This window comes from Eriocheir sinensis, chromosome 35, assembly GCF_024679095.1.
Source record: "Eriocheir sinensis breed Jianghai 21 chromosome 35, ASM2467909v1, whole genome shotgun sequence".
In the NCBI taxonomy this organism is placed as follows: domain Eukaryota; kingdom Metazoa; phylum Arthropoda; class Malacostraca; order Decapoda; family Varunidae; genus Eriocheir; species Eriocheir sinensis.
The window spans coordinates 16,346,179-16,371,228 of record NC_066543.1 but is presented as its reverse complement, the minus strand read 5'-3'; the positions used below and the strand labels follow the sequence as shown (position 1 = coordinate 16,371,228).

At 48.3% G+C, this 25,050-nt stretch overlaps 1 protein-coding gene across 4 annotated transcripts in view; it reads right to left on the bottom strand.

Moving 5' to 3' along the window:
* Positions 1–3,941: 3,941 nt before the first annotated feature.
* The window catches only part of LOC127007507 (uncharacterized), a 34,525-nt gene continuing 13,416 nt past the window's right edge, over positions 3,942–25,050 (bottom strand). The window contains exons 1-12 of one of the 4 annotated variants that reach the window (XM_050878613.1): positions 20,409–21,169; positions 12,670–12,890; positions 11,680–11,828; positions 9,789–9,936; positions 8,361–8,631; positions 7,289–7,419; positions 6,753–6,903; positions 6,304–6,509; positions 5,992–6,156; positions 5,389–5,811; positions 4,501–5,166; positions 3,942–4,358 (exon numbers count right to left, since the gene is read on the bottom strand). In XM_050878613.1, the coding sequence (XP_050734570.1) occupies positions 4,314–4,358; positions 4,501–5,166; positions 5,389–5,811; positions 5,992–6,156; positions 6,304–6,509; positions 6,753–6,903; positions 7,289–7,419; positions 8,361–8,631; positions 9,789–9,936; positions 11,680–11,828; positions 12,670–12,858 (2,544 nt within the window). In that variant the 5' untranslated portion in view covers positions 12,859–12,890; positions 20,409–21,169 and the 3' untranslated portion in view covers positions 3,942–4,313. Of the gene's footprint in view, positions 4,359–4,500; positions 5,167–5,388; positions 5,812–5,991; positions 6,157–6,303; positions 6,510–6,752; positions 6,904–7,288; positions 7,420–8,360; positions 8,632–9,788; positions 9,937–11,679; positions 11,829–12,669; positions 12,891–19,120; positions 19,537–20,408; positions 21,170–25,050 lie in introns of those variants that run through there. The other 3 variants (XM_050878614.1, XM_050878612.1, XM_050878615.1) reach the window with 3 other exon arrangements.

Here is a 25,050-nt window from a genome sequence, read left to right as displayed (position 1 = left end):
AATTACAATTGCCTTGTTTTGGGATGTCACTGGAAAAGGAAACACTTCACATTGTCAGGTGTTGATAAGAACTTATTGCTTACTGGCACACGTAAAGTCAATGGCGACACGATTTTCGCCTTCAGGAACACCGGCAGTCGTGTTTACAACCGTCACTACAAGCCCTTATGTTACGAACTTACATTACACTAAACAAACATAACAGCAAAGTTTTCGCCACGATGGTTGGTCTTGCCAAGAGTGGTGACGTCGGGAGCGAATCGTTCTGGGCGCTGTCGAAGTATATGGGGGAGAACACGTCAGGAAAGTAGCTCCTCCCTATAGGTGACAGAGGGAGGGAATATATGCTCTGGTGCTGGTGATTGGTGGACAGTTGATCCGGTGGGGATGGGCAAAATCTGGCTTCAGCTAGAGACAGGTATAATATATAGTATAGGGGAGTAGCGGGAGGAGCTTCTTCTCCGATGCATTCTCACCTTAGGCGGAAGTAATAGCAATAGATGGTCACTTTGCCGAATGACTCTGTACAAGATTTACTTAACCTGGGTGTGAGTTTTGAAATCTACTTTAGAGGGTACTGGATATGTACTTTAGAAGAGACTTTTCTCAACAAGCATCCAATCTATTACCCATTTTCTGTGGTTGACTTTTCCTAATAATGGTGATTTCGATGCATTATACATATATACAGATAATGGATAAGGTAATGAAACAATGCTTCTCTTAGTCTTATAGTTCTGCAGCATGTCTAGTCTATGTATACAAACTAAAAGGGGTGCTGAAGTTAAATAAAAAAAACAACAACAATGACTTAATGGGGCGCTGGGATGCTAGTTAATGCAGGGATGCTGAGCCCGGAGAAGGTTAAGAAACGCTGCTCTGAACGGTGAGGTTACAATGGAAATTCTCTCTCTCTCTCTCTCTCTCTCTCTCTCTCTCTCTCTCTCTCTCTCTCTCTCTCTCTCTCTCTCTCTCTCTCTCTCTCTCTCTCTCTCTCTCTCTCTAGTTGAGAGAGAGAGAGAGAGAGAGAGAGAGAGAGAGAGAGAGAGAGAGAGAGAGAGAGAGAGAGAGAGAGAGAGAGAGAGAGAGAGAGAGAGAAAGTGGGTGGGGGGGACGTGGATGAGCAGGCGCTGCTGGAGGCACAAGCCCGTTGGGTGCCCCACAAGAAACACAGGACGAAGGCCTCAAACCAGCCTTGGTTTGGACCCCAGCGTCGTACAGCTTCATATGCAAAATACCGATCCTGGCGCAACTACAAGCGCCACCCCACGAGGCACAACAAGGAACGCCACAGGGAAGCAGCCGCCCACATGGAGAACAGCAAAACTTGGGCGGTGGGTGGACAGCAAGAAGAGGAAGCTGAGGGGCGGCAACGTCAGCTCCAAGCAATGGTGGGGAATCGTTAATGATTACCAAGGGGCGGCGAATGAGTCCACCATTCCTCCCCTCTTCACAGAAGACGGGAGCTGCAACCTAACATCGCAAGACAAGGCTGAGTTGCTGGCTCAATATTTCCCAAAGAAAATGAGAGTGCCGAACACTGACAGGCCTCCCCCTTCACTCCCCGTGGTAGCAGGGGTCAAGCTGTCCTCGATAACCACGGCTGAGGGGGAGGTGAGAGCTGCCCTCTCTGCACTAGAAGAGATGAAGGCTGCGGGGCCTGACGGAGTAACCCCGCGGGAGCTCCGTAGGTGTGCCGCTGAGCTGGCGGGACCACTTACAAAAGTATTCGAGGCCGTTCTGAATCAAAACAGATGGCCTCGATTGTGGAAAGCCAGCAGCGTCGTCCCAGTTCACAAGAAGGGCAGCAGATCAGAGCCAGCCAACTATCGCCCTGTCTCCCTGCTCTCTGTACATGGTGGGCAAGGTGCTCGAAGGCATCATAGCGGAGCGCCACGCGGCCCACCTCGAGAGCCAGCACCTCCTCAGTGCCAGGCAGTTCGGCTTCAGAAAGGGGCGCTCTGCTGCGGACCTTAAAACCTCCTGCTGAGCACCGAGTGGAGCAACGCCCTGGACCATGGAAGCCCCACAGCGGTACTGGCCCCACTCGACCGAGTGTGGCACTCCGCCCTGGTGGAGAGGCTGCGGGCGGTTGGCGTAGATGGTCCTCTGTTGGTGCTGCTGCGCCATTACCTGCAGGAGAGGCACATAACGGTGGTGCACGGCGGAAGGCAATCGTCCCTTTATAAAATCGAGGCAGGGGTGCCGGAAGGCAGCGTACTGGAGCCGTTCGTCTGGAACATTTACATCAACGACCTGCTGAATCTCGTCCACAGCGCCAGGGCGTTTGCGGACGACGTAACCGTGTCGCTTCCCTTCACCCCGAGGGAGGGAGCCGCAGTGACCTCCCGCCTCAACGCCATTCTCCGCCTCACTGAAGACTGAGGATGCAGATGGCAGGTCAGCTTTGCTCCCCATAAAACCCAGCTGCTGCTGGTGTCCAGGACGAAGTGCGACATACGGCCAACGTTCAACAAGACGGCACTGGTACCTCAACAAGAAATAAAGATCCTGGGGGTCACTTATGACTCCAAGTTGACCTTCAGGACACAGATAGAGCAGCTCGCCCGAACAGCGGCGGGGAAGCTGGCCTCTCTCAGGAGGATTTCCTGGCTCCTGGACGAGAGGGATCGCGAGATGCTCTACAAAGCCCAGATTCGCTCTTCGCTAGAGTACTCCTGCCTCGCCTGGGGGGGGTGCAGCCTCCATGCACCTTGAAACACTCGACAAGGTGCAGTGAAGAGCGGAGAGGCTCATCTGGGACGCCCAGCCGGGTCAACGGACGCCAATGGACACTCTTCAACATCGTAGGGATGTGGCGGGCCTCACCACGCTCTACAAGGTGCAGGAGGAGAGGGTGAGCCACCTCCGCCAGCTGCCCCTGCCACCCCGCCGAGCAGAGGTGCACACAAGAGCTGTCAGGGCGGCACCCTCCGCCCTGGCCACGCCGCGGTCACACACATCCCACCACCAGTGGCAGTTCCAACAAACATATGTGCGGTGGTGGAATTAATTCCTGACCTCGGACAAGTGCCCGGACGACCTAAGTGTTGCGGGGTGTGGGGTTCAGAAATTCAAAGTGAGCATACACAAGTGGCTTTCTGCGGCGCGTGATAGTGACACGGGGGCGAAAGCCGCACAGTGAGGAGTGACATGGCGTCGGCCGACAGCAGTGCAGATTGGACATAAAAGACATGTATATGTTCAGTAGGCTTACGTATACTCCATGTACATTGTATATTACTCTAATTGTTATATAATTAGTAGGGTAGTGAGCAGAGGGTCGGCTTTTAGATATGAAATATACCCAGAATATCTCCTTTAACCGAAAAAAAAGCTCGAGGCAGTATAAATAAATATATATATATATATATATATATATATATATATATATATATATATATTTATATAGATAGTGAGAGAGAGAGAGAGAGAGAGAGAGAGAGAGAGAGAGAGAGAGAGAGAGAGAGAGAGAGAGAGAGAGAGAGAGAGAGAGAGAGAGAGAGAGAGAGAGAGAGAGAGAGAGAGAGAGAGAGAGAGAGAGAGAGAGAGAGAGAGAGAGAGAGAGAGAGAGAGAGAATGTGCTCACTGATAAAAGGATCTCTTTTTTCCGTCCCAAGGCCACTTCTAGTGACCTTGTACAAAGTTCGAACACTGTCGAACACTACCGGAATGAGTGACCGTGACCTGCTTAGCTTCACGTACCCTGCATAAGTACACCTCGGCAGCTTCTTCCCTGAAATGTAATGGCTGAGGATTCTTCTACAACAACGCGGTTATTAGTTAAATGTTCAACCTTCCTGAATAAGCCTTTGATCTGTCTTTCTCCATTAGCAAATATTCCTTTTGGAGGCTCTCTATGTACAGCTTATTTTCAAAGACTTTTTTTTTGTATCTTGTTTAAGGTAGGATTTTGCCAAAGGCTAATCACTAAGCTTACACGAAAATATTCCATTAAAAAGGAGCACTGTCGTTCATTCTCCGACCACTGTTAGAAACGATATTTCAACGAAGTGTAATTATTGCATTTTTATCACTATTTATGTCAGTCACTGCAAGTATCTGGCAAACTGCACCGCATAACTTAAAGGCGTCCTGTAGGTAGTGAAGGGCAGACCTTATGAGGACTGTGAATCCTCTAAGAACCCTGAAATTCAAAAGTTCTCAGTTGCTTGGAGTGTGAGGTGCTGAGGGAAGCACATCACTGGTATAGTGGTCCCATGGCTCAGGCAACGCTCTGGCGGCGCCATCCGCGGGTCCTCCCTGCCGCCGGTGATTGGTGTCGGACAAAAGTTGATCGACATCCAGCCGACTCACCCGATTTGCTGACACCTTCCGCGTGGATCCAGCCGCGTGCCCTGCGGTGCGATTAACAAATCATGAAATTATTAACTTAGTTGTAAATTTAGAAAGCTATCCCTCTGAAGAAACCCTGTTGGTGCATTTCTTTAGGGGCATTGAAATAAGCAACAAAATCTGTATAGGCTGGATCCCACTGACCTTAGGGCAAGATATGGTTGGCCTACGGGGCCCCACATTCACTCCGGCAACCCTGCGCCGGTCGCGTCCTTGAGGGATGAATTTGGGTCGACACTTGTAGTTGTAGTCCCTCTTGGCACCGGGCTTGCAGGCACTCAGTAAGGGCGCCTGGATGATGCCGCCGCCCTCTCCCAGCTGGCGCCGCCCTCGGTGACGCAAGTACTTTGGCAAGGATAACTCCGACGATGATAATTCTTCCTCTTCCTTATCATCTGAAGGTGTGTGTCTTGAAGCGTCTGGTGTACTGCTGTTGGTGCTCCTCGCTTCCGGTGGCCCCCCTGACGTGGTGTTAGCCGCGGAGGGGGGAAGGGCTGTGGGCACGCGGAACGGAAGGTGAGGATTTTTCCTTTTCCTTTTCCCTTTTATTCTAGTGGAGTTTCTGGTAGAGTCTAGTCTGTGTCTTCTTTTGTTGCCACGCCTACGGCCTTTCTTCTTCTTCTTTCTACGCTTTCGTCCTTTCTTTTTCTTCCTCCCTTTTCCCCGTTTCTTGCCACCACGCCGTCTAGAGCTTTGACGAACTGTTCCACCGCCTCTCCTTCGCTCAGTCTTCCGGACAGGACGAGAAGCGGCCGTGAGGGAGGCTGTTTGCGGCACCACTACAGGGCTCGCTAGCGCCGATTGATTGACCTTCGGAATAGAGTGTTTATATAGAGCAATTATCATATAGTTTATGTGAAATATAATAAATAAAGATGCCGAGATGATGCTACATTAATGGCGTTTGACTGATAGAAAACAAACTTATATAGAAAAGCATTTTCATTCTCCAAATCAGAAGTGACACATGGACAAATCAGTACTGCCGCCATGCACGTCTCCAGCTGAACCTTCTCGTGTGTCGTGCCTTACCTTGACGATGCTGCCAAAGTCTCGTTGAAGTTCTGGATCGAGGACAGTCTCTCGGCTTGGACGAACATGGCCTCTCCTCATCCTCATGCTTCTCAATCTGGCTCGGTCGTGAGTTCTTTGGACAAAGCGGGACGCCAAGACACGACGTCTGGCGGCGCCCCTCATGTGTCTGATTCTTGGGTAGCGTTGAGGGTGGCTGTTGCCCCTCCGCATGCGTCTACGCCCGGTCCAGCGTGAAGTTCGCGGCCGCATGGACGGACGGACGCTACGGGGAAAGCTTCTTGTGTCGATGAAGGGGACGACGAGGTGGCCAGAGGATACGTGAGGCGCTGGTTGGTGGTGTTCACGCACGTCCCTCTTGGTTCTCTTGACACCTTTAACCTCCAGGTCCCACGTCGTACCATTCATAATAATGTACGACACCTGCGTAGGTTTAGACTTGTGATTCAACATAAACTCACAATGTAGATCTTAATACAATCAAGATATGAACAAGTTAATGATATAGCTAAATATGTTAATGATAGAGGAGCTATAATATCGGGACACAAAATATTGGTAACGTTTTTCCAAGACTGGAAGGCAATGTGAGGCTGGAATGACCTGGTAATGGTGGTACTGGCGGTCCTGCGTGGCCGGGAAGGACATCTGCTGATACATGAAGGATCTGCGGGGCCGAGCGAGGCCGGCCTCCAGCAGGGACACGCAGGTGGCCTCCAGCTTGTCGGTGTCGTAGCCAAACCTTTGTCCTCGCTTGCAGGGCCCTTGCTGCAGAGAGATCACCTCATAGCATCAGTGCCAACACAGTCTATATAAATACATAACATTACAGAGATTATTAACTGGGCATCAAGGCCAATGTCAACAAAAGAAAAGTAACGATAAAAGAAAATAAGCATTAGACGTCATCAGAACCTCATTGAACTGGTAGCAGTAACCGTCCTTGGGTCGCGGGGCGTAGGGCAAGTCGTCAGGCCATAGCTGACTATTGACGTAGTTGCACGGGTCCGGTTTGCAGGTGAGCGTCTTGCTGTCTCGGTCAAACTGAAGCACAGACCCGGCGCTGCAGTACGCGGACTCATACAAGAAGTAACACGAGTCGTTGGGGCCTGGGAACATACCTGAAGACACAAAGGGCGTTCTAGAATTAGGAAAACGCCCTACCAACATTAAAAATAATTTGAACAACAGACTTTGTTACTGGAGCTTGTCAGGTCGTCATCATTATCATCATCACCATCTTCAGCAGCATAAAGGCCTTTCCCAACGTTCTCCACCTCTGTCTGATGTTAGTGTACTCCATCCTGCTACGGGAAATGCTCTAATTTAATTTCTTCATGTTAATTATGGTACAGGAAAGTCACCTTCCAGACAGTCGCAAACAGCAGTGCCGTAGGCGGTGAGGTAGAGGCGCCTGTTGCCGGGACAGATCCCTGGCTCGTTGACGTCGTGGCACATCTGGTCCGTCTCTACGTAGACGAAGTTGTCGGCACACAGGCGAGGGACACACTCACCCTGAGCCAAGAAAAAAGACACAATAAAGTTTGACGAAATGAAAATAAGTGTTTTTTTCTGATTACTGGAAAACTATGGAAACGAGGGAGCCACGGTGGTCCACTGTCCAGTCTTGGTGTACTCTTAGATAGGTCGACAGTTCACGCCTCTGTGACGTCAACTGAGAGTGACTGTGCTTCCTGTTAACAATAGCACGCCCTGGGCTCCTATGTAATAAATTAATTGCCACGGGACAAACTACTTCATGGATGGCATCCAGATATAATAAAACGCAATGACCAGATTTCAACCCTCCACAGACTTCAGAAAACACAGTATTCGCTTCATGCATGTAAACCTCCTTTTACTACACGCTGACTAGACAGACCCTCGAAATCTTACTAACCGTGCGAGTGTCGCTGTTGAGGAGGACCCAGTGGCGGTAGGGACACGGCTTCGAGGAGAGGAGCAGAGCGCAGCGGTCCGACCCCAGAGGCACCTCATCCCGCCCGCAGCCGTCCTCCTCCTCGTCCTCGCCTGCACCGATCCCGTGCCGGCAGGAGACAGACACAGAGAGGTGCTTTCATATACCGCAAGTCTGCTTGCGTGCGTATATTAGTGACAGTAAGATAGCGCATGAACTATCTTCTTATTTTTAAATTAATGTAATACTCTCTCTCTCTCTCTCTCTCTCTCTCTCTCTCTCTCTCTCTCTCTCTCTCTCTCTCTCTCTCTCTCTCTCTCTCTCTCTCTCTCTCTCTCTCTCTCTCTCTCTCTCTCTCTCTCTCTCAACAAGTATAGAGTAAAAGCAAATTAACCTGTCCACGAAGCCCCGTCCCCATAGGTGTGACAAAGACTGTGATTGGGTAGCGGCGCACGAATCTTTAAGAACAAAAGGAGCATTTTCTGAGATTTTTACTTCCGTTCTCTTTCCCCCCTTATTCCAGTTTTATCACAATGAGAATACTGATGAAATACCTATCATTCAAAGAAGTACTAATTGATTTATCTTGCACGCTGTTGCCCTCGTCTCTCGTCACACTGTCCAGGCATGGCATTTAACAAGGTAAGCTGTCCAACAGAAACACCTGAAGGAAATTAATTGCATCTCTTTGGTATGATTGTGATATAGATGCGTATAATTTTTTTTCTGAGAGTAATGAAAGATACGAAATCAATCTAAAGAAATTTTCGTCAGTATTACAATATGATAAAGCTTCTAAAGGTGTTTAGGAATCCAGCCAATCACCGCGTGTCTTTCTTCGACGATAACCAATCAGACGCGAAGGAAGGAATCACTTTAACCAATCACATGTAGGAAGCGACCGTTCACCCGCGTGCGACCGTCTTAGAGGAAGCGCGGGGATTAGTAGGCAAGTTAATTTGATTTTCCTCCAACAACTATGCGGGCAAGGAGCACAACACACAAGGCTGAACAATTCTGGGCTTGGAGAGTGAGTCGGGGGGCCTCCGCTGACCTGAGACGGGTATTTCCCCCGGGATCATGGGGACAGGGAACCGTGGTTGCGGGGCGGCCTTGGGGATAGGAAAGAACCATATCTTGGGAGGGTGGTTGGGGTGCGGGGTGTGGTCGGGGTAGCACTGGTTGAGCTGTGCCACGCTGTACGCCAGGATGATGCCCGACGCGACGCCGCTCAGGGAGATGAACGACGAACGCACAGATTCCGTGGCCGAGGTGCACGACACGGACGACAGCAGGCGAGGGTTGGAGTCCCACAGCTTGCGAACCTGACGCGAAGAGGTTGAAGTTGAACATGTGGACAGCACGCACTCACTGGCGAGCAGGTAATAGAAGGATCCTGCATTCGCTCCAGGGCGCCATATTAAGAGAGGAAAGGCTGAAGGTGTGGGGATCATGCGAAGAGGGCATTAATCGGAGAGGGTAAAAAAGGATGGACGATGGAGAAAGAAAGGTGTGGGAGATGAGAACACGGGAATAAAAGTAAAGGTTGAGGGGGAAATGATAGGAAAGACTGAAGGCTAGGGGGGGGGAAAGAGAGAGAGAGAGAGAGAGAGAGAGAGAGAGAGAGAGAGAGAGAGAGAGAGAGAGAGAGAGAGAGAGAGAGAGAGAGAGAGAGAGAGAGAGAGAGAGAGAGAGAGAGAGAGAGGATGATAAAAAAGTGAGAGGATGTAGGAGGGCGACTGCTTAAACGTAGAAGGAAGGAAATACGGGGTAAAATGAGTGTACAGTGAAACGAAAGGTTAATGAGGTAGCGGTAAAGAAAGGAAAGTGGGGCAGGGAGTTTTGGGAAGGACTGGTATGGATAAAAAAACAAGAAAATGGGTGCTGAGTTTCGGGAAGGACTGAGATGGATTAAGATGGCTAACAGCGTGAGGCACCAGAGAGAAGAAAAAAAAGTTCAGTGCGCATTGAAGATAAAGAAAACTGAAAAGTAAAAGATCAAGGAGGAAATCTTTACATGAAGATCTCCATAAAAGGGGACAATGAATAGAAAGGTGAACAGCATAAATGAAAAAAATATATATATACATGAAACATAAAGAATAAATACAATTAATCGAGAATATAATTATACAGAACTGATGTAAACCAATGAAAAAATTAACTATACCCTAAATAGTCATAACATTTTCCAACTATAACTACACACACACACACACACACACACACACACACACACACACACTACATGGTAAACTCAAGGTCCATGGTCGGTCCCCAAACTAATCTGCATACAAAAAAAAGACTGAGTCAGAGCTGTTCATACACTAAGGTAAGGTCAGGTAAGGTTTTAAACAGGTAACATTCCCAGTTATTATACAATGAGTAAATGAGTGCCAAGGTCTCTCTCTCTCTCTCTCTCTCTCTCTCTCTCTCTCTCTCTCTCTCTCTCTCTCTCTCTCTCTCTCTCTCTCTCTCCCACCTGTTCCACTACGGATATGTGGAGGGGGACGCGGCCGCCGTCTGGGGTGGTGACGTGTGGCAGGGCGCGGAACTGCTCGAGGGAGAGGCTGGACAGGTTGTACTGCAGGTTGTTCAGCAGCGGCGGGAGGGTGGGGTCGACGGAGCTGCTGTGGGGATGTTATTGATGACAAGAGGAGGCAGAGCAAGGTTTTGTCAATAGAAATAAGGCAAAATGGCCGCTGATCAAAAAAAAAAAAAAAAAAAAAAACATGATGCCCAAGAAATTTTATACATAGTTTCAGAGGCGTTATTTATTTTTGTTTCCCTTGTAAAGTTCATGTATGATAAAACGGAAAGATATGTGTCTGTATATCTGTAATATGTCTCTCTCTCTCTCTCTCTCTCTCTCTCTCACACACACACACACACACACACACACACACACACACACACACACCGCTCCGATAGCTCAGTCGGTAAAGCGCTGCGCTGCAAAGCTTCGCGGCGTGGCAGGCAGCGGTTCGAGTCCCGCTGAGGTCGGTTTTTTCCCGCTGAGTAGGAGCGGCTACTGTTCCCCCTTGAGCAAGGGGGATGGGGTGTGTGGTGTGTGAGGTCCTGGCAGTACCCAGAAATCGACGTATAGAGCCTTGGTCAAATCGTGAGGGTACTTGCTGGCGATAACAAGTCCATCTTGTGATCTGGCCGTGGTGACAATACACACACACACACACACACGCAAACAAACAAACAAACAAACAAACGCGACACTAAGCGTCTCAGCTCTGCTAACCTCATCTCTGCTCACGTTGAACGGCATTCAATTCTGTTTGCCTCAACCTAAGCAAGGATTTCGACAAATTGTCAATCATTGGGGCAGTCTCTGCACTTCACAACATTAGAGAGATGCAAAACACTCCAGCGGCCTTGCTCCTTCTTCCAAGAGCGTGCCATGTCTGTCCGAGTCTAAGCGACCCTCTCTGAAAATATATTAGTGACTACTACGTGGCTATCCAATGGGTGATGAACGCCGACAAATGTGAAATATTTTACTACGTTACTAGCATTCCTCACCAATATATTTACACGATTATTGGCACGCTTCTACCTTAGAGCGAAGGTTTGAAAGAGCCTGCAATTATTCATCCCTTCACGAAAGTTTCATTCTGCGGTCTTTCACTTCTACTTTCATTAGCCACGACCATATTAATCCTTACTACCATTTACAGATCCATTAAATGGGCTTATTTTGAGGACACATGCCCGTTTTGTGACCCATACTACGTCACGGACATCGTGCAACTCGAAAAAATATAGAGGTGCGAAAACTGTCTGATTGATGCCATCGATCCAAACCTGGGCCAAGGTGAGCAAATAAAAGAATTACACATGGACTCTCCTCAGCGTTGTCGGGAGCGCCAAAGCTTTGTTTCCTGTACAAATACCTAAATTTTGAGCACAAGTATCTTTGTACCCTACCTGAGACTACTACATCTAAACGGCTCATAGTCACCCCTTTCCTTATCAAGGTCTAAAACCCCTACGCCGGAATACTTGTGCTTCACGTGTTGTTGGGCTGTGGGACATGCTTCCTAGTGACACTGTGACCGCCTCACATTCCTTTTTTTTTTTTTTAATCACGTCTTGATAGCCTGATGCAGGGACTTGCCGACAACCAGCTTGCCCAGCGTGGGGTCCATTGCATCTTATGCTGCTGCAGGCGGTGCAGTCAAACAGACTGCTGCAACCGTTGCCGGCAGTCATCGCGGCGGCCAAGTGAGGTGGCCCTACAAGGCTTACTTCCTCATACACTAAAAGTCCATCAGATAATAGATCACGAGATAAGAGGTCACACACACACACACACACACACACACACACACACACACACACACACACACACACACACACACCGGCGACGGCGGCGTCCTGAGGCAGGAGGAACACAGCAGGAGGCAGGCGAGGCGACGCAGAGGTTGAAGAGGCCCAGCAGGTAGAGGGCCGTCAGCACCGAGGTAGTGACGGCGCCAGAGCAGGACCCAGCCCCAGCCCGCGCCGCCACCTGCAGATAGACGCCCAACAGAGATCATGAGAGCGTTAGAACCTATTGAGAACTACCAACACCTTATACCAGTGAATGCATTTATTGTGCTTATGCGATTCTGAATATAGGTAAATTTCAGTCCTTGACATTTCGAAGAAACAAGTGTTAGTAGCACTAAAACTGTGCTAAATCGGTGTCGCATGACCCTCCAACATTCCCCCAACAATTTATATTATGCAACTAGGGGTCTAAAATGGAAAATGCTGAAAAGTAAAGATGGCGCCACTATAAACACTTGCCTGCGCCACAACGGGCTGGGGCCGACCATCAGGCCCTACTATGAAGGCCTACCGGCGCCACAGGCCAAGACGTAAAAAAAAAAAAAAAAAAAAAAAACCAGCTGACTTTGTTTATAATGCCATGTTGTAGGGTTCATCAGGGCTAACGAATGTTATTATACAATGTCATGTCTATAATGCATGGGTAAGCCAGGAAAACAACTTGAAGAGAACAACAACAACAACAACACTAAGATGGACAATCTGTTGATCGGCGTCTGCGACGCCGATAAAAAGCACCCACACCCACACCACCATAAAGAGAAGTGGACGCAAAAGTAATCTTGAAATCGTCAAAGAATCTGGTGAATCAGATGGAGGTGGACTTCTGCCAACGATGGATGGGCTGGCTAAAGCCTTATGCAAGAATGACCCAAGAACTCTCTGATACAGTCTACGTAGAGGGAAGGCCCACGCCAGCCCAAACAATTTTGATTTAAAAATTTGATACAAAACAGAGTACACTCATAGTCTTCCAAAACCAATGACACGGCTCCAAAAAGTAAAACTCTGAAACTCACCTCTTGCAGCGACCTCCAGTCACTGAGGTCCGAGTGCTTGAGGGCATCAACGTAGGCCAGAGTGTCTGCCTCGGAAGGGAAGCTGTAATGGAGGAGCGGCTCTGGGGCGGAGGGCAGGAAGGGCGTGAAGCTGGACGGGGCAGTGGCTGCGTCCAGGCCGGCATGTAGAAGGGACGGAGGCCCGGCCATGGTGCCTCAGCACCTGCCACCTGACGCCTTTCCTGCAACATGGTAACCAACTATCATTGTTTGACACACACACACACACACACACACACACACACACACACACACACACACTCACATAACATCACTGAATCTGAGATGAGATAAAAAAAAAAAAAACACGAGTCGCCGGCGGGGCTGTGGAAGACGCAAGTCAGGCTCCCCAGTGGCTGAAGACTGCTGTGTTTGCCTTGTGCTCCTCTCATGACTAGAAGGCGCCAGTGTGTGCGACATTCATTGTGTGGGCCTGTGTTCGGTGGCGGTGCAGCCAGGAAGACAGCCGCCGGCTGATGGCCCAAGGTGCGATGATGCGAGTGTCATGACGACGCAGAAAGCATCCTGACCACCCAGAGTCCTATGAAAATCGAGCAGGGGACACCCAAAGCAAAGCAATCGCACGCAGTTGATTGGCCGCACCATAAATGTATCTGATTGGCTTCCTGGAATGAACACACAGAGGGACTCAGCAAAGTTGTACTGTAAACCATCACTTTGTTCATATCTTGTAAAGATGAAAAGAAGGGGAATACACCGAAATACGCATAAACCTCAGCCTCACTGTTCATAGCCTTATGGGCTGCGGGGTTATTCACTGGGACCCATAGCCACTGCCACGTTCAGGCTAGTACAGTTACTACCCTAAGGTGCTAAAGAGTAGGTTGTCCAGTCAGCCCAGAGAAGCAAGGCTGAGCACCTGAGTCTGCTACGTCGGTTGTTGACTGAAGTCCTGAAAGCCTCGAGTTCCCATTAGAATGAGTTGTTGGATCATCACAAATTTTACTTCATCACAGCGTAAATCTTTTCTCCTTTGTTTTAACTGCTCTTCGTGGGTGCTCGCTAACTGAAAACGAAAACAAGACTAAAATACGAGTGCAAGCTGATATCACAATTAGCATCAAGTAGAAGAAAAACAAAGCTTTCCAGAGGCAAGGAAAAAGTTATTTGACAGATCTCTGCGAAAAGCGACCAGCCACCTCCACATCCTTTCCCTCCGTTCTGGCACACACACACACACACACACACACACACACACACACACACACACACACACACACACACATACACATACAAAGTGCAATGGTTAGGACGCTCGTCTAACAAGCGAGAGGTCGTGGGTTCGATTCCTGGGTGGAGTGGAGACGGATGCCCCCTGTCCACCCAGCAGTAAATGGGTACCGCTTGTCAGTCGGCGGAGAGTCTCGCCTCCCGGGTGTGTGTGGGTGTGCTGTAAGGTTCAAGCCGTACCCAAAGATCCGTCACCTGAGCTTCAAGTTCATTCGGAGAGGGTACTGGTTTCTGGATCGCGAGTCCAGCGCGTAATCAGACTATGATGAATCACGCACGCACACTCGTATACACACACACACACACACACACACACACACACACACATTAACAGATATTAGCTGTTGCAAAACAACCTTAGCTCCCTCAAAGCCAAGTGTTACGAGCATTATCACATCCTTGACCACAGAAGGTCACGTAAGGTCTCTGTCAATGACGTACGATATCAACGCACTTCTTTAAAGGGAAGTCACAAAACTGCAGCAAATGAAAAAAATCCGTTTTAATATTAGACTGCACGAAGAAGTATAAACATATTTTCTTTGTGGCTGTTTTAAAGTTCATACATACACGAATATATGTAAGTGTTACTGCCTTGACAAATACCGAGCAAAAAAGATCACTAAATTTGTTTTTGACTATGTCAAGTAATATAATGCAAGGAGTTTTAAACACAGATATCCACTATGCCTGTATATCACAATCTTTTAAACAGTCAAAAGAATAATATTTTTTAGCTTTCTAATAAATATAAATATATAGAAACAGGGACCAAATTCCACTGACGAAATCTAAAATTCCAGAAGCAGTACTAGATAAAAAGGCAAAAAAAAAAAAGATACGTTTATCTTAAGCAGATTCAAGATAAATAAAATTCAGCAACAGCGTTCGCCAGTTAAAAAGAAAAAACTGGTTGCAGTCGCCAAGATTACAATTACCATCAGTTTAGTGGTGCAAGGAGTCATGATTCGTGCTGGTGGCTTTCAGAATTCTCAAAACCACTTGTGGCACGTTTAGTATAAATGATTACTGCGCGTTACCGTTCCTTGGCAGTGTGAGTGCGTTCAGCCGCTGCCCTCCCACCTTGCTTGGCTGCCTGTTTCCTCGCCCCATCCTCCCCCCCTCCTCATCACGCCCGCCCCGGCCCACTCAGCGCCGCGTTGCCTTGGTTCTCATGATCCTCCACAATCACACAATCCACCGGGTGACTCGCTAAGGCGGGTGTCACTTCATTTAGAGCAATCAGACGCCGCCAAAGACTGTCCCAGAAGCGTGAAGACGAAGAGGACAAAAACAGCGGAGAGTATCGTCCAATTAATTCTAATAAGAGGCGGAGGCTTCCCAAAGAGACAAGTGGATCGCAACAGCTGGGCAGAGTACAAAGTTGTGCTCTCCAGTTAAGCGTAGTCAGCGCAAACACGGCAAAAAAGATCTTGTTTCTAAGTCATCTGGCTCAGTGAACCTCAGCCGCTGGGGGAGTGGCTTCGTCGCGCACCATTGCCTCGCTGCAGTGCTCAACCCGGCCGGGGAGGGGAGTAAGGGCGCTACCGCCGCCGCCGCCGCCGCCACCACCTCGCCCACGGCATCCGGGAGACCAACTTGCAGCGTTTTGACGTCACTTTGAGCCACGACACAAAACACACAACACATATGACTCACTTGTCACACATGTAACCATCTATATTTGGAGGCTTACTGAACAGTCGTCACCGCCGCCGCCGCCGCCGCCGCCGCCGAGGAAATGTTCCCCCCTCCGCCCCCCCCTCTTCACACACCTTCCCTCATGAGCCTTACAAGGGTTCATCTGACGCCTGGTGGGTGATGTGGCGCCACTGGTTGTGATAGAAAAGGACCGGTATTGTAGCCTGACTCAGAGCTTGAAAAAAGTAGGTAAAACATAACTGATCTAATTCGTAAACGGGTGATATCCCCCCCCTCTCTCTCTCTCTCTCTCTCTCTCTGGGGGCAAGTTTCCCGGGTTTCTGATTGGTCACGCTCTTCCATGCCTTTCCTGCCACCTTCCCTCGCCGCCCCTCACCCTTCGCCCGCCGCCCCCGTCTGGCCCTTCCTGCCCGACGCGCCAGACCGGCCACACCTCAGCCAAAGGAATTGTACACACGACCAGAGGCCATATTCTTAAACCTTTCGGCGCTCAGGCACACACATTTGACAAGCATTTCGTAGGAATTTTGGGCATTTCCAGAGGTAGTTTTATTACCCTGTTGGTAGTTTACCCATTCTTCTGTACCATGAACGTGAAAAAAACACTCGGGTAAACCCAATTAATCTACTTTTCGGCCTTTGGAGATAGTTGACGTGAGAAGTGGACGCGTCTGAGAATACCGACCCAACCCAGTCATGTACGTAGTAGGGAAGCAGGCCCATTAAACATATACACTTACTACATACAGATATACATATAATTTACATACATACATACATACGTACAAAGAATCGCGTTAGTACTCATGGGAGGCAGTAACGAAGGTTGTTTATATACGTTTGATATGCGAAGGATCTCGGCCAGCAGAAAGATAAGTTAGTCTTGAATAAAAAGGGAGAGACGTTACAGGGCGAGGCATTAGCATAGCAGCCACCACAGCCCTCGCCTCGCCACTCACTCCCCCGCGGGTCACACATTGCATAACTTTACATGTTTTTGCCGCGACAAGGTTGTTGGTTCCACGGCAGTTCTCGAGTCCTTGCGTGTTTATCTGCGAGCTAATTTGTCATGAGTGCGTACATGCAGTAATTACCAGCTTTCTGTATGTTATCAGTTTATAATGATAATAACGCTCGGAATACCGACGTACAGTGATAGAAACTTTTGGTGAATTATTATCTTTCACATATAAGTAAAATACGTATTTCAGTTCACTTTTCGTGTGTCCAGACTCGTGCTTCTAGGGGTTCCATAAGGGCGTTGGTTGTAGTTTTTTCCTCCATGTGCTGACGCGAGCGAAATTTTGTTTTATGACCTTTACCTCGATGTTCTTGCTTGTCCACGTAGCTTCACCTTAAAAGTGACAACAGAAGGTAGAACTAAGGCCTGCTTCACACGAGCGTTTTTTTCCCGCGCGGTTGCGGCTTAGAAATCAGTAAGTTCAATGAGGCCCTTCACACGCTGGCCGCGCGGCTTAATTTCCGTGCGGCAATTATTTACCGGCCGCGTGCACTGCCAACCCGCGCGGCGCCAGGCGGTTCAGAATATTCTAGAAGTCTATGGAGCCTTTCAGACGGGAGGTTTTTACCCGAGCGGCAGTCATGGTTAACATGTGGCAGAGGTTCAATTTGCTCACAAGTTCTTCAAAAGTAAAAGGTGCCATGCGGAAATAATTGAAAAACTTTTCTTCATAAGCTTTCAGGTCGGAATATATGTGTAGAATACTCCTTGAAGGAGCCTAGAGCTGTTTATTGGGTGGGTCCACCATTTACGGAGTCTTCTTTTTTAACACCCAGTTCATTATATACACTCTCTTCTTTACGTCCTCCATCTCGAGCAAACACCGACAAACTGACAAGTATTCTGTGCACTGCTGCAGACGAACCGCGCGGGAAAAAAACGCTCGTGGGTAAACATGCCTCTTAAGACACCCACCCGCGCGGCCACATTACCGCGCGGGAATAAACCTCTCGTGTGAAGGCGGCCTAACAGGGTTGCATGTTGGTGACCTTAGACAAGCCATTTTACGTCGACTGGGTAGCCAACAGAAGGAAACTGTTACAATAAACATTTCACAGTTCCAATATGATGAAAATTTCTGCATTTCCTTAATTATTGCTTGTAATTATTGATACGGATCTAACGCTGTATTACCTACTGACAAAATCCAACCAAACATCGAAGATCACGTCAAAAGATTCACGAAACAAAGCGAGGAGCCAACCTTTTTTTCTTTTTTTTTTTACAGCAAGGAAGGCAGCTCAGAGGCAAAATACAAACACAACAAAAAGTCCGCTAGACGCTGCTCCGATAAAGGACAGAAGAATGAGTGGTCAGAAGAGAGATCAAGAAGATAAGGAGAGGACCCTTTTCCGACACAGCAGACCGTGGACCAGGGTTCTGCAGAGTACGGGTCGCGTCCGAGTATTAGGTCGCGGTCAAGGCTTGGTCGTGATAGAGTATAGACTAACATAAGGGTCGGCAACAAATAGATAACTAAATACAACTTGGTGGGAAGTACGCGGGTCTTATTTCCGTCCGTAGGCTTGACAATAGGTCTTAATGGTAATACTCATAAGCAGGCTGAGTCGCGGGAAGAAGAAATCGTGAAGCACTGCACGGGGATTGCAGGTTGATGGTAGGCACGTCCGGGGGTGGGGGTGGGGGGCGAGGACTCGGGGGTGGCGGGATCCGTAAGCCGCCGCGAGATGAACAGCTTACGGAGGGGCCAACTGGGGCCAACCAGACGGCCAGTCAAGGATGCGTGACACCCCGCGACGCAGCGAGGACCAAGCCCTTCACAACCCAGCGTGGGGGTAAGGTGAGGAGGCCTGGCAAGTGGTTCTGGTGGGGTGGGGGGTAGGGGTGCGGGAGTGGTGGTATGATTATGATGATGGTGATGATAGGAAGAACGAGAAGACTCCAACGACAAAACAGCAACCACCACCACCCATCCATGCTGTTTGCTATCACTACTACTGCTCTTTTGTTATTGTTGTTGATTTTTTTTCTGCTGCTGCTGCGAATGATGATGATGATGATATACTACTACTACTACTACTACTATCACTACTACTACTACTACTACTACTGCTTCTTCTTCTTCTGCTGCTGCTGCTGCAGTTGCTGTCACTCTGATTCTATTATACTATCATTATGACCGGTAGCTCTAACATAAGGAAGAACAAGAGCATAAAAATATTACAATGCAAGCATACGTGCAGACAGGTAGAGGTGGAAGAAGAGGAGGGTCGAGCCATGGGCGAGCCACCTGCCCTGCTTGTCGGCTTCCCGGGCGAGGAAGGCGAGGGGGTGGGGGGTAGGGGGGATGATGGACCGTCTGGCGTGGTTTGGCGGCCGTGGGTCGGCTGCTGCACAGCTCCGCCACACCCGCGGCGCCAAACTCAGGCCGTAAGTGAAGGAAAAACATATCCCTTATGTTATACATGTGAAATTTCAAAGATGTGAATGCAGTGTTAGCCTGTCTTTAAAGCTCACCCATGGACGAAACGTTTTTCTTGATTATTATTTACGTATTTCCTGTCAGTTTCTTTTCTTCCCCCAGCCCAGTAAATGAGTACCGCGGCGGATAGCACGGCGGCAGCACGGCGGGCAGCACAAGCCTCTCAAGGTGGCCCATGAACATTTGGCCACAAAGGCAGCGCTGCATACCTCGCCTCCCGCGCCGCCCCGTCCCACTCATGTCTTGAACCGGTACACAGACCTCCATGTTGAACAAAAACAGATAGATGATAAATAAAACAGAGTTAAATAAAATAAGATAAAATTATCTACATACATCATAAATTCACAAGATCCTTCAGAGACCTCAGAACTCCACCAAGGACTAGAGTCCCTCAGCGCCAGTTATGCGTGTATACCAGAAAGAACCCCGTGAGTCGGAACCGATCCAGAATTAAATGTGTTCTTCGTTGGGCCTTGGAACGCCTTCCCACCCAGTTTCATGAAAATTGGAGCAGTAGTTAATTATTTTTTTTTCCGCACGCGCACGCGCACGCCCACCAACTCTTCGGACACTCGCTGCAGGCGTCCACGGGCTGCACGGGTGCATATTTTTGTATGGCCGCCATAAGTGAATGCTTCATTCATAATATAATATTGATTCGGCATCATTCCCTAAGTTTTAATCAAATGATTCCTAAAATTTAATGAGTAATATATCTACCAAATATTACGAAAAAAATGGAAGATGATTTTTGCGTGATTCTGTTGAGAGAAAAATAGAAAAAAACTAACTAAAGGTACAGAAAACAATCTTCTTGCTAGGAGTAATATATATATATATATATATATATATATATATATATATATATATATATATATATATATATATATATATATATATATATATATATATATATGTGTGTTTGTGTGTGTGTGTGTGTGTGTGTGTGTGTGTGTGTGTGTGTACACACACTTTTACTAGCAGCAACAGTTGTAGAAGTATAAATATTATATAATTAATTAATAGCATTTATGATTTGTTATATATATATATATATATATATATATATATATATATATATATATATATATATATATATATATATATAATAATAATAATAATAATAATAATAATAATAATAATAATAATAATAATTACAATAATAATAATAATAATAATAATAATAATAATAATAATAATAATAATAATAATAATAGTAGTAGTTGTAATCTAATAGCACCAGGTACAACAAAAACAGTAATAATAGCACCAGTATTAATAACAACAACACCCAACAATCACCGTGGCAGCATCACTCACCACCTTGGCCCGGCTCGGCGCGTCCTGGGGCCGGAGCCGCTGGACGGTGCAGGGAACAGGAACCAGGATCACCAACAGCCGCCTGTCGCATTCGCTCGCCTAACCCTGACCCCCAACGCTGCCCCTGCGCTCTGCCACGGCCGCGGGTGGGAGGCGACGATGAAGGAAGACACGGGGCGGAGGGGGGGAAGGGAAGTGGGGGCGCGATCCTCTGGCGCCTGGGGGTCGGGCAGGAGCGCTAGGTGACGACACGCGTCCGATGATGACAATTCCAGTGCGGGTCGACTCCCTCGTTAAACACACACACACACACACACACACACACACACACACACACCTACGCCCTGCCAGCCAGCCAGCCACTCATGCACAACGATCACACAAGTCCGCTCTTTCGCCGAGTCAGCGGGAAAGTCTCAGGTCCAGCAGCACGCTCATTACCACCCATCAAAACACTTGTAATAACCTCCACGAGAGATTCACGAGCAGCTACGGCGGGCAGACGCAGGGACAACATTCATTTCAAGTTTGTCAATATTATAGCGCCTCCAGCTGCCTCCTTTACGTTTAGTGTTGGGTTTTTACGTCCAGCAAGCATTGAAGCACTGAAGGCATCTCTCCCTGCACTGTCTTATCCACTGTTCTTCCCCCAGCTCAAGCAAGCGGCGCACCTCCACCTCACTGGCTGGGAACAGAACGCCGAGCCACGCACCAAGAACCCGCAGTATCCTCCACCACGCCCGCGGCCTGACTGACGCGGCTCCGTGTTGTCCTGCCGCCTCGGCTACCACCCACCCCCATGCCCCATGCCTCTCTCTCTCTCTCTCTCTCTCTCTCTCTCTCTCTCTCTCTCTCTGCCTGATTAAGTCGCGTAGCGTATGCTTTTAATTAATTACCGATCTCCTCGTGTTTTGTGATGTTCTGAGGAGCGTATCAAAACAGGTTACTGCTTGCTAAAATGGGAAAATGAGATCATAAATTAGCAGGAGGTGGTTTCTCGGTATAATTCTCACATTAGGAAAACATTATGTGTGTGTATCTTTGCGCCAATGGTGGAAAAAACAATCACACAAGCTGGCTCATAGTTTAGATCGTAATCGGAACTGGGTGATGTCTAGACAGCATTCGCGCATTTTCTCAAATATTTTTTTTTCCACGGAACGTTGTCTTGGTGGTGAAAGATCAAATCACACCTTAGTGCTCCAAAACGGAGAAGGCAGATTGTTCATTCCCACTTAATGAAACAAAACAATGATGCGTATAACGATCACATATTTTTTCACAGCTGCGACTCTGATATGTCACATCCAGCCTATCCATCGGCTCGATCAGCCTGCGCATCGTTACCAGAGGACAGCCGTTGAGTCAGCCGGTTGCCCACAATACCGGTTATCCTTATCCGAGAACCGTTGACGGCAAAGGCAAAATAGACCCTCGTACATCTCCGTCTTGGAACAGGCAGCGGCTCCAGGCGGTGCAAAAAACGTAACGACACAGCCGAGCGGATGTGAGCATCTGGAGGACTGGGCTGGGCTGTCTCCTCTTCTGTCGGTCCGTACGTCTGCCTATTACCGCTGATGTCTCAATTTGTCTGACAGTCCGCCTAGTCTGCTTATTTGTCTGCTAATCTTGTCTCCCCCCCCCCCCCACTCTCTCTCTCTCTCTCTCTCTCTCTCTCTCTCTCTCTCTCTCTCTCTCTCTCTCTCTCTCTCTCTCCAAGTCGTCCTAATACAGGAGATCACGACGCCCCCAGCAGATACGCCTACAGTCCCGTGGTGGTGGAGGGCGACGAGGCGTTGGGGGGCGGGGTGTGGGTGGCACGCCAACGCCAATATATATCATTAATCCGTCAGTAAACAACAATTGCTTCTCGTTGAAGTAATGGTGCCTACAGAAGTGTTTGACGAGGCTTACTGTTAACCTGCAATTCTTCAGCTGAAAGATTTAGGCGGGGAGTTTTCAGATGAGCCATGCACTCCGCCACCCCAGCTAGGAGGTTTTAATACATCGCTGCCATGTTATGAAGTTGCAAGTCTGAGTTAACATAGATTGCACAAATCAAGGCATCGCGAGAAGCCTTGTGCAGCTCCGTCCCCTCCAGCAGCATCATGAAGGCACGCCGCCAAGTGTGGGGGTCCGGGTTGTCCAGGTTTTTGTAGGTTTCCTCATGCTTGACCCTGACGGCCTCCCCCGCTAGCGTGGCTCACCTTCCCGGCTTTCCTTTTTCAACCGAGAGATGCGTGACGTCCCTGAACGACCGTGTCCGTGGGGGCATGAAAAGCAAAGTTCATGTGAGGCGCATTACCAACACCTCACGTCACTAACAGCCGCCAAAGGGTCAGCCTCCTGCCTTTTCATAACAGGACGTGGGAGCCATTTCCTCACGTATCATCCCTCCGGCGATTTTTGTATTCTTGTTGGTTTGCTACCAGCCGCGTCAGCAAGACTGTATTATTTTCATATGAATATGTGACTAATTTTAAAGCACATTTCCAGGTGCACACACACACACACACACACACACACACACACACACACACACACACTGCTCAAATTGTCGATTTAGAATTGAGAAGTAGCCTTTATTCTCAGAATGCTGATCACTAATAATCGTGCTAGAGCCATGATCAGCCTTTAGATCACACAATGAAATTTATTAACGAAGATGTTTTGCATATGCATCAGGCCTTGTGTATATTTCAACGACAACAAGTATAGCAATGCATAAGATGAGTGGGACCATTTGAAAGCTCCTTTATGACTCAGGTTTCAAGGGTGTTGAGGTAACCTAACAGGTGTTGTGTGTATTACATGCCGCCCTCTGTTCTGAGGGTGAATGCCACTCCTCCCGGCGCCCCGGCGTGGTACCCGTATACCCACACAACTGGACTCACCCGTCGAGGGCTAGCTGCTGCTTGATGCAGTTATCCAGCCAATCCTCGATAAAAAAAATAAAAAAAAATTGCACATCTGACTCCCCGGAAAGGAGGAAAGGTATGCAGAGGTGAGCAGAGGCCACCACCCACCCTCACCCTATTAGGCGCAGCCCACCATCACAATAAACACATTTCACAATTACGCTAATCATTGCCTGCCCGGTTTCAGGTGTTCGCCGTGATGCTACATCGACGACCCTTTGATTACGCAACTGGGCTTCAGGTAAGACCAACTCTAATGGACAAAGAGGCTTGGGTGGTGTGTACTTCCATGTAGATCTCTCTCTCTCTCTCTCTCTCTCTCTCTCTCTCTCTCTCTCTCTCTCTCTCTCATCAACATGCGATAAAACCTAACGATGATTAATGATGGCGCTGAGTCCCTTCCCTCAGAAAGCGTAGCAGCGAGGCGGGTAAGTACTTCGGGCCACTAATGGGATGTGGCGAGATGTGGATCGAGATGGTGTTCAAGGCGGCACCAAATCTCCCGTTGGGGTTCGTTTAATGGCTTGGGGTTCGTTAAAAGCCGCTGCGTCGACGGCTGCACCACATGACAAATGCTCCGTTTATGCCGCCGCTGATAAATCGAAAATGGTCCTTCGTTACGCTCGCAGACGGGTGAATAAAAAGCGAAGGGATTAAGTATGTAGTTCATGAGGTCTTGTAAACATTTAAAGCGTTTTACTTCTAACAGTTAATGAGGTTTATATGTTTTTTTAATTTTATTTAATGAGCCGCACTCGCTCCCGGCCATTGCCCTCGACTGGTCCACGATGAGGTTATGTGTTGGCCCAGCAGCCGACACAGCGTGAAGATAAGGACCAAGCAGCATCTAGGCCTTGGGCTCGTCGATGAAGGCAGTTCAGCCTACACGGACGAAAATGAAAATAGAAACAAGATAAAATGTAATGGTTTTGCGTGTACGGCCGACAAAAAATATATAATGCAAAAATAAGGAGATAGTGCCGCTATTCACATCATATTAGACTTTGTATATTACTGATAAAGCGGATAATCTCACTGGCTTCTAGTTTACCAACTCAGCCTGGCCTGAGTCCAAGTCATGGCCAGGGCGAGCAACTGACACCCACCCGACACAGGGCCCAGGCACCTTCCAGGGCTGGTCGAGAGATGAGACACTCCAGCGACGCCTGTGGGAGGTAACTGTGGCAACCTGGACGGTGCAGCGACCTATGACCCGAGCAACTGAGTGAATAATCAACAAGGAACTTAAATAAAAACAATGGTTAAGCACAATAGCCAAGTGTTGCATTGGCAAAGTGAAGGGTCACGTCTGCCCAAGAACACAGGAAAACGTGGAGTATGCAAAGACCACTCGATCTCCACAAGTAAGCTCTTGGAAGCCTCTTACATTATCTTCCACGCCAATAAATTTATCCAGCCTCCTCTGTGCAGTTTCAATCTTGTTTTGCCCTTACCACCTCATTGCCAAGTCTGTTCCTCTTTTCCACTACCCCCTATTTGCTGACCAATTCTTACCCTTTTTTTTTTTTATTAAATCTGAGTTTATTGCACGGAAAGCAGTTTCCTTCTTTTCTTTTTACCTTTAAAGCTTTCAACCTTTTTCTCTTTCCCCTCGATTTTACTCTTTCTCCCTGTTTCCTTCTGCACACCTCCTTCCCCCTTCTCATTTTTCACAGTCGCTCTCTACGTAGTCCAACTCTTTTTTATTTGTTTTCGTATCTTTT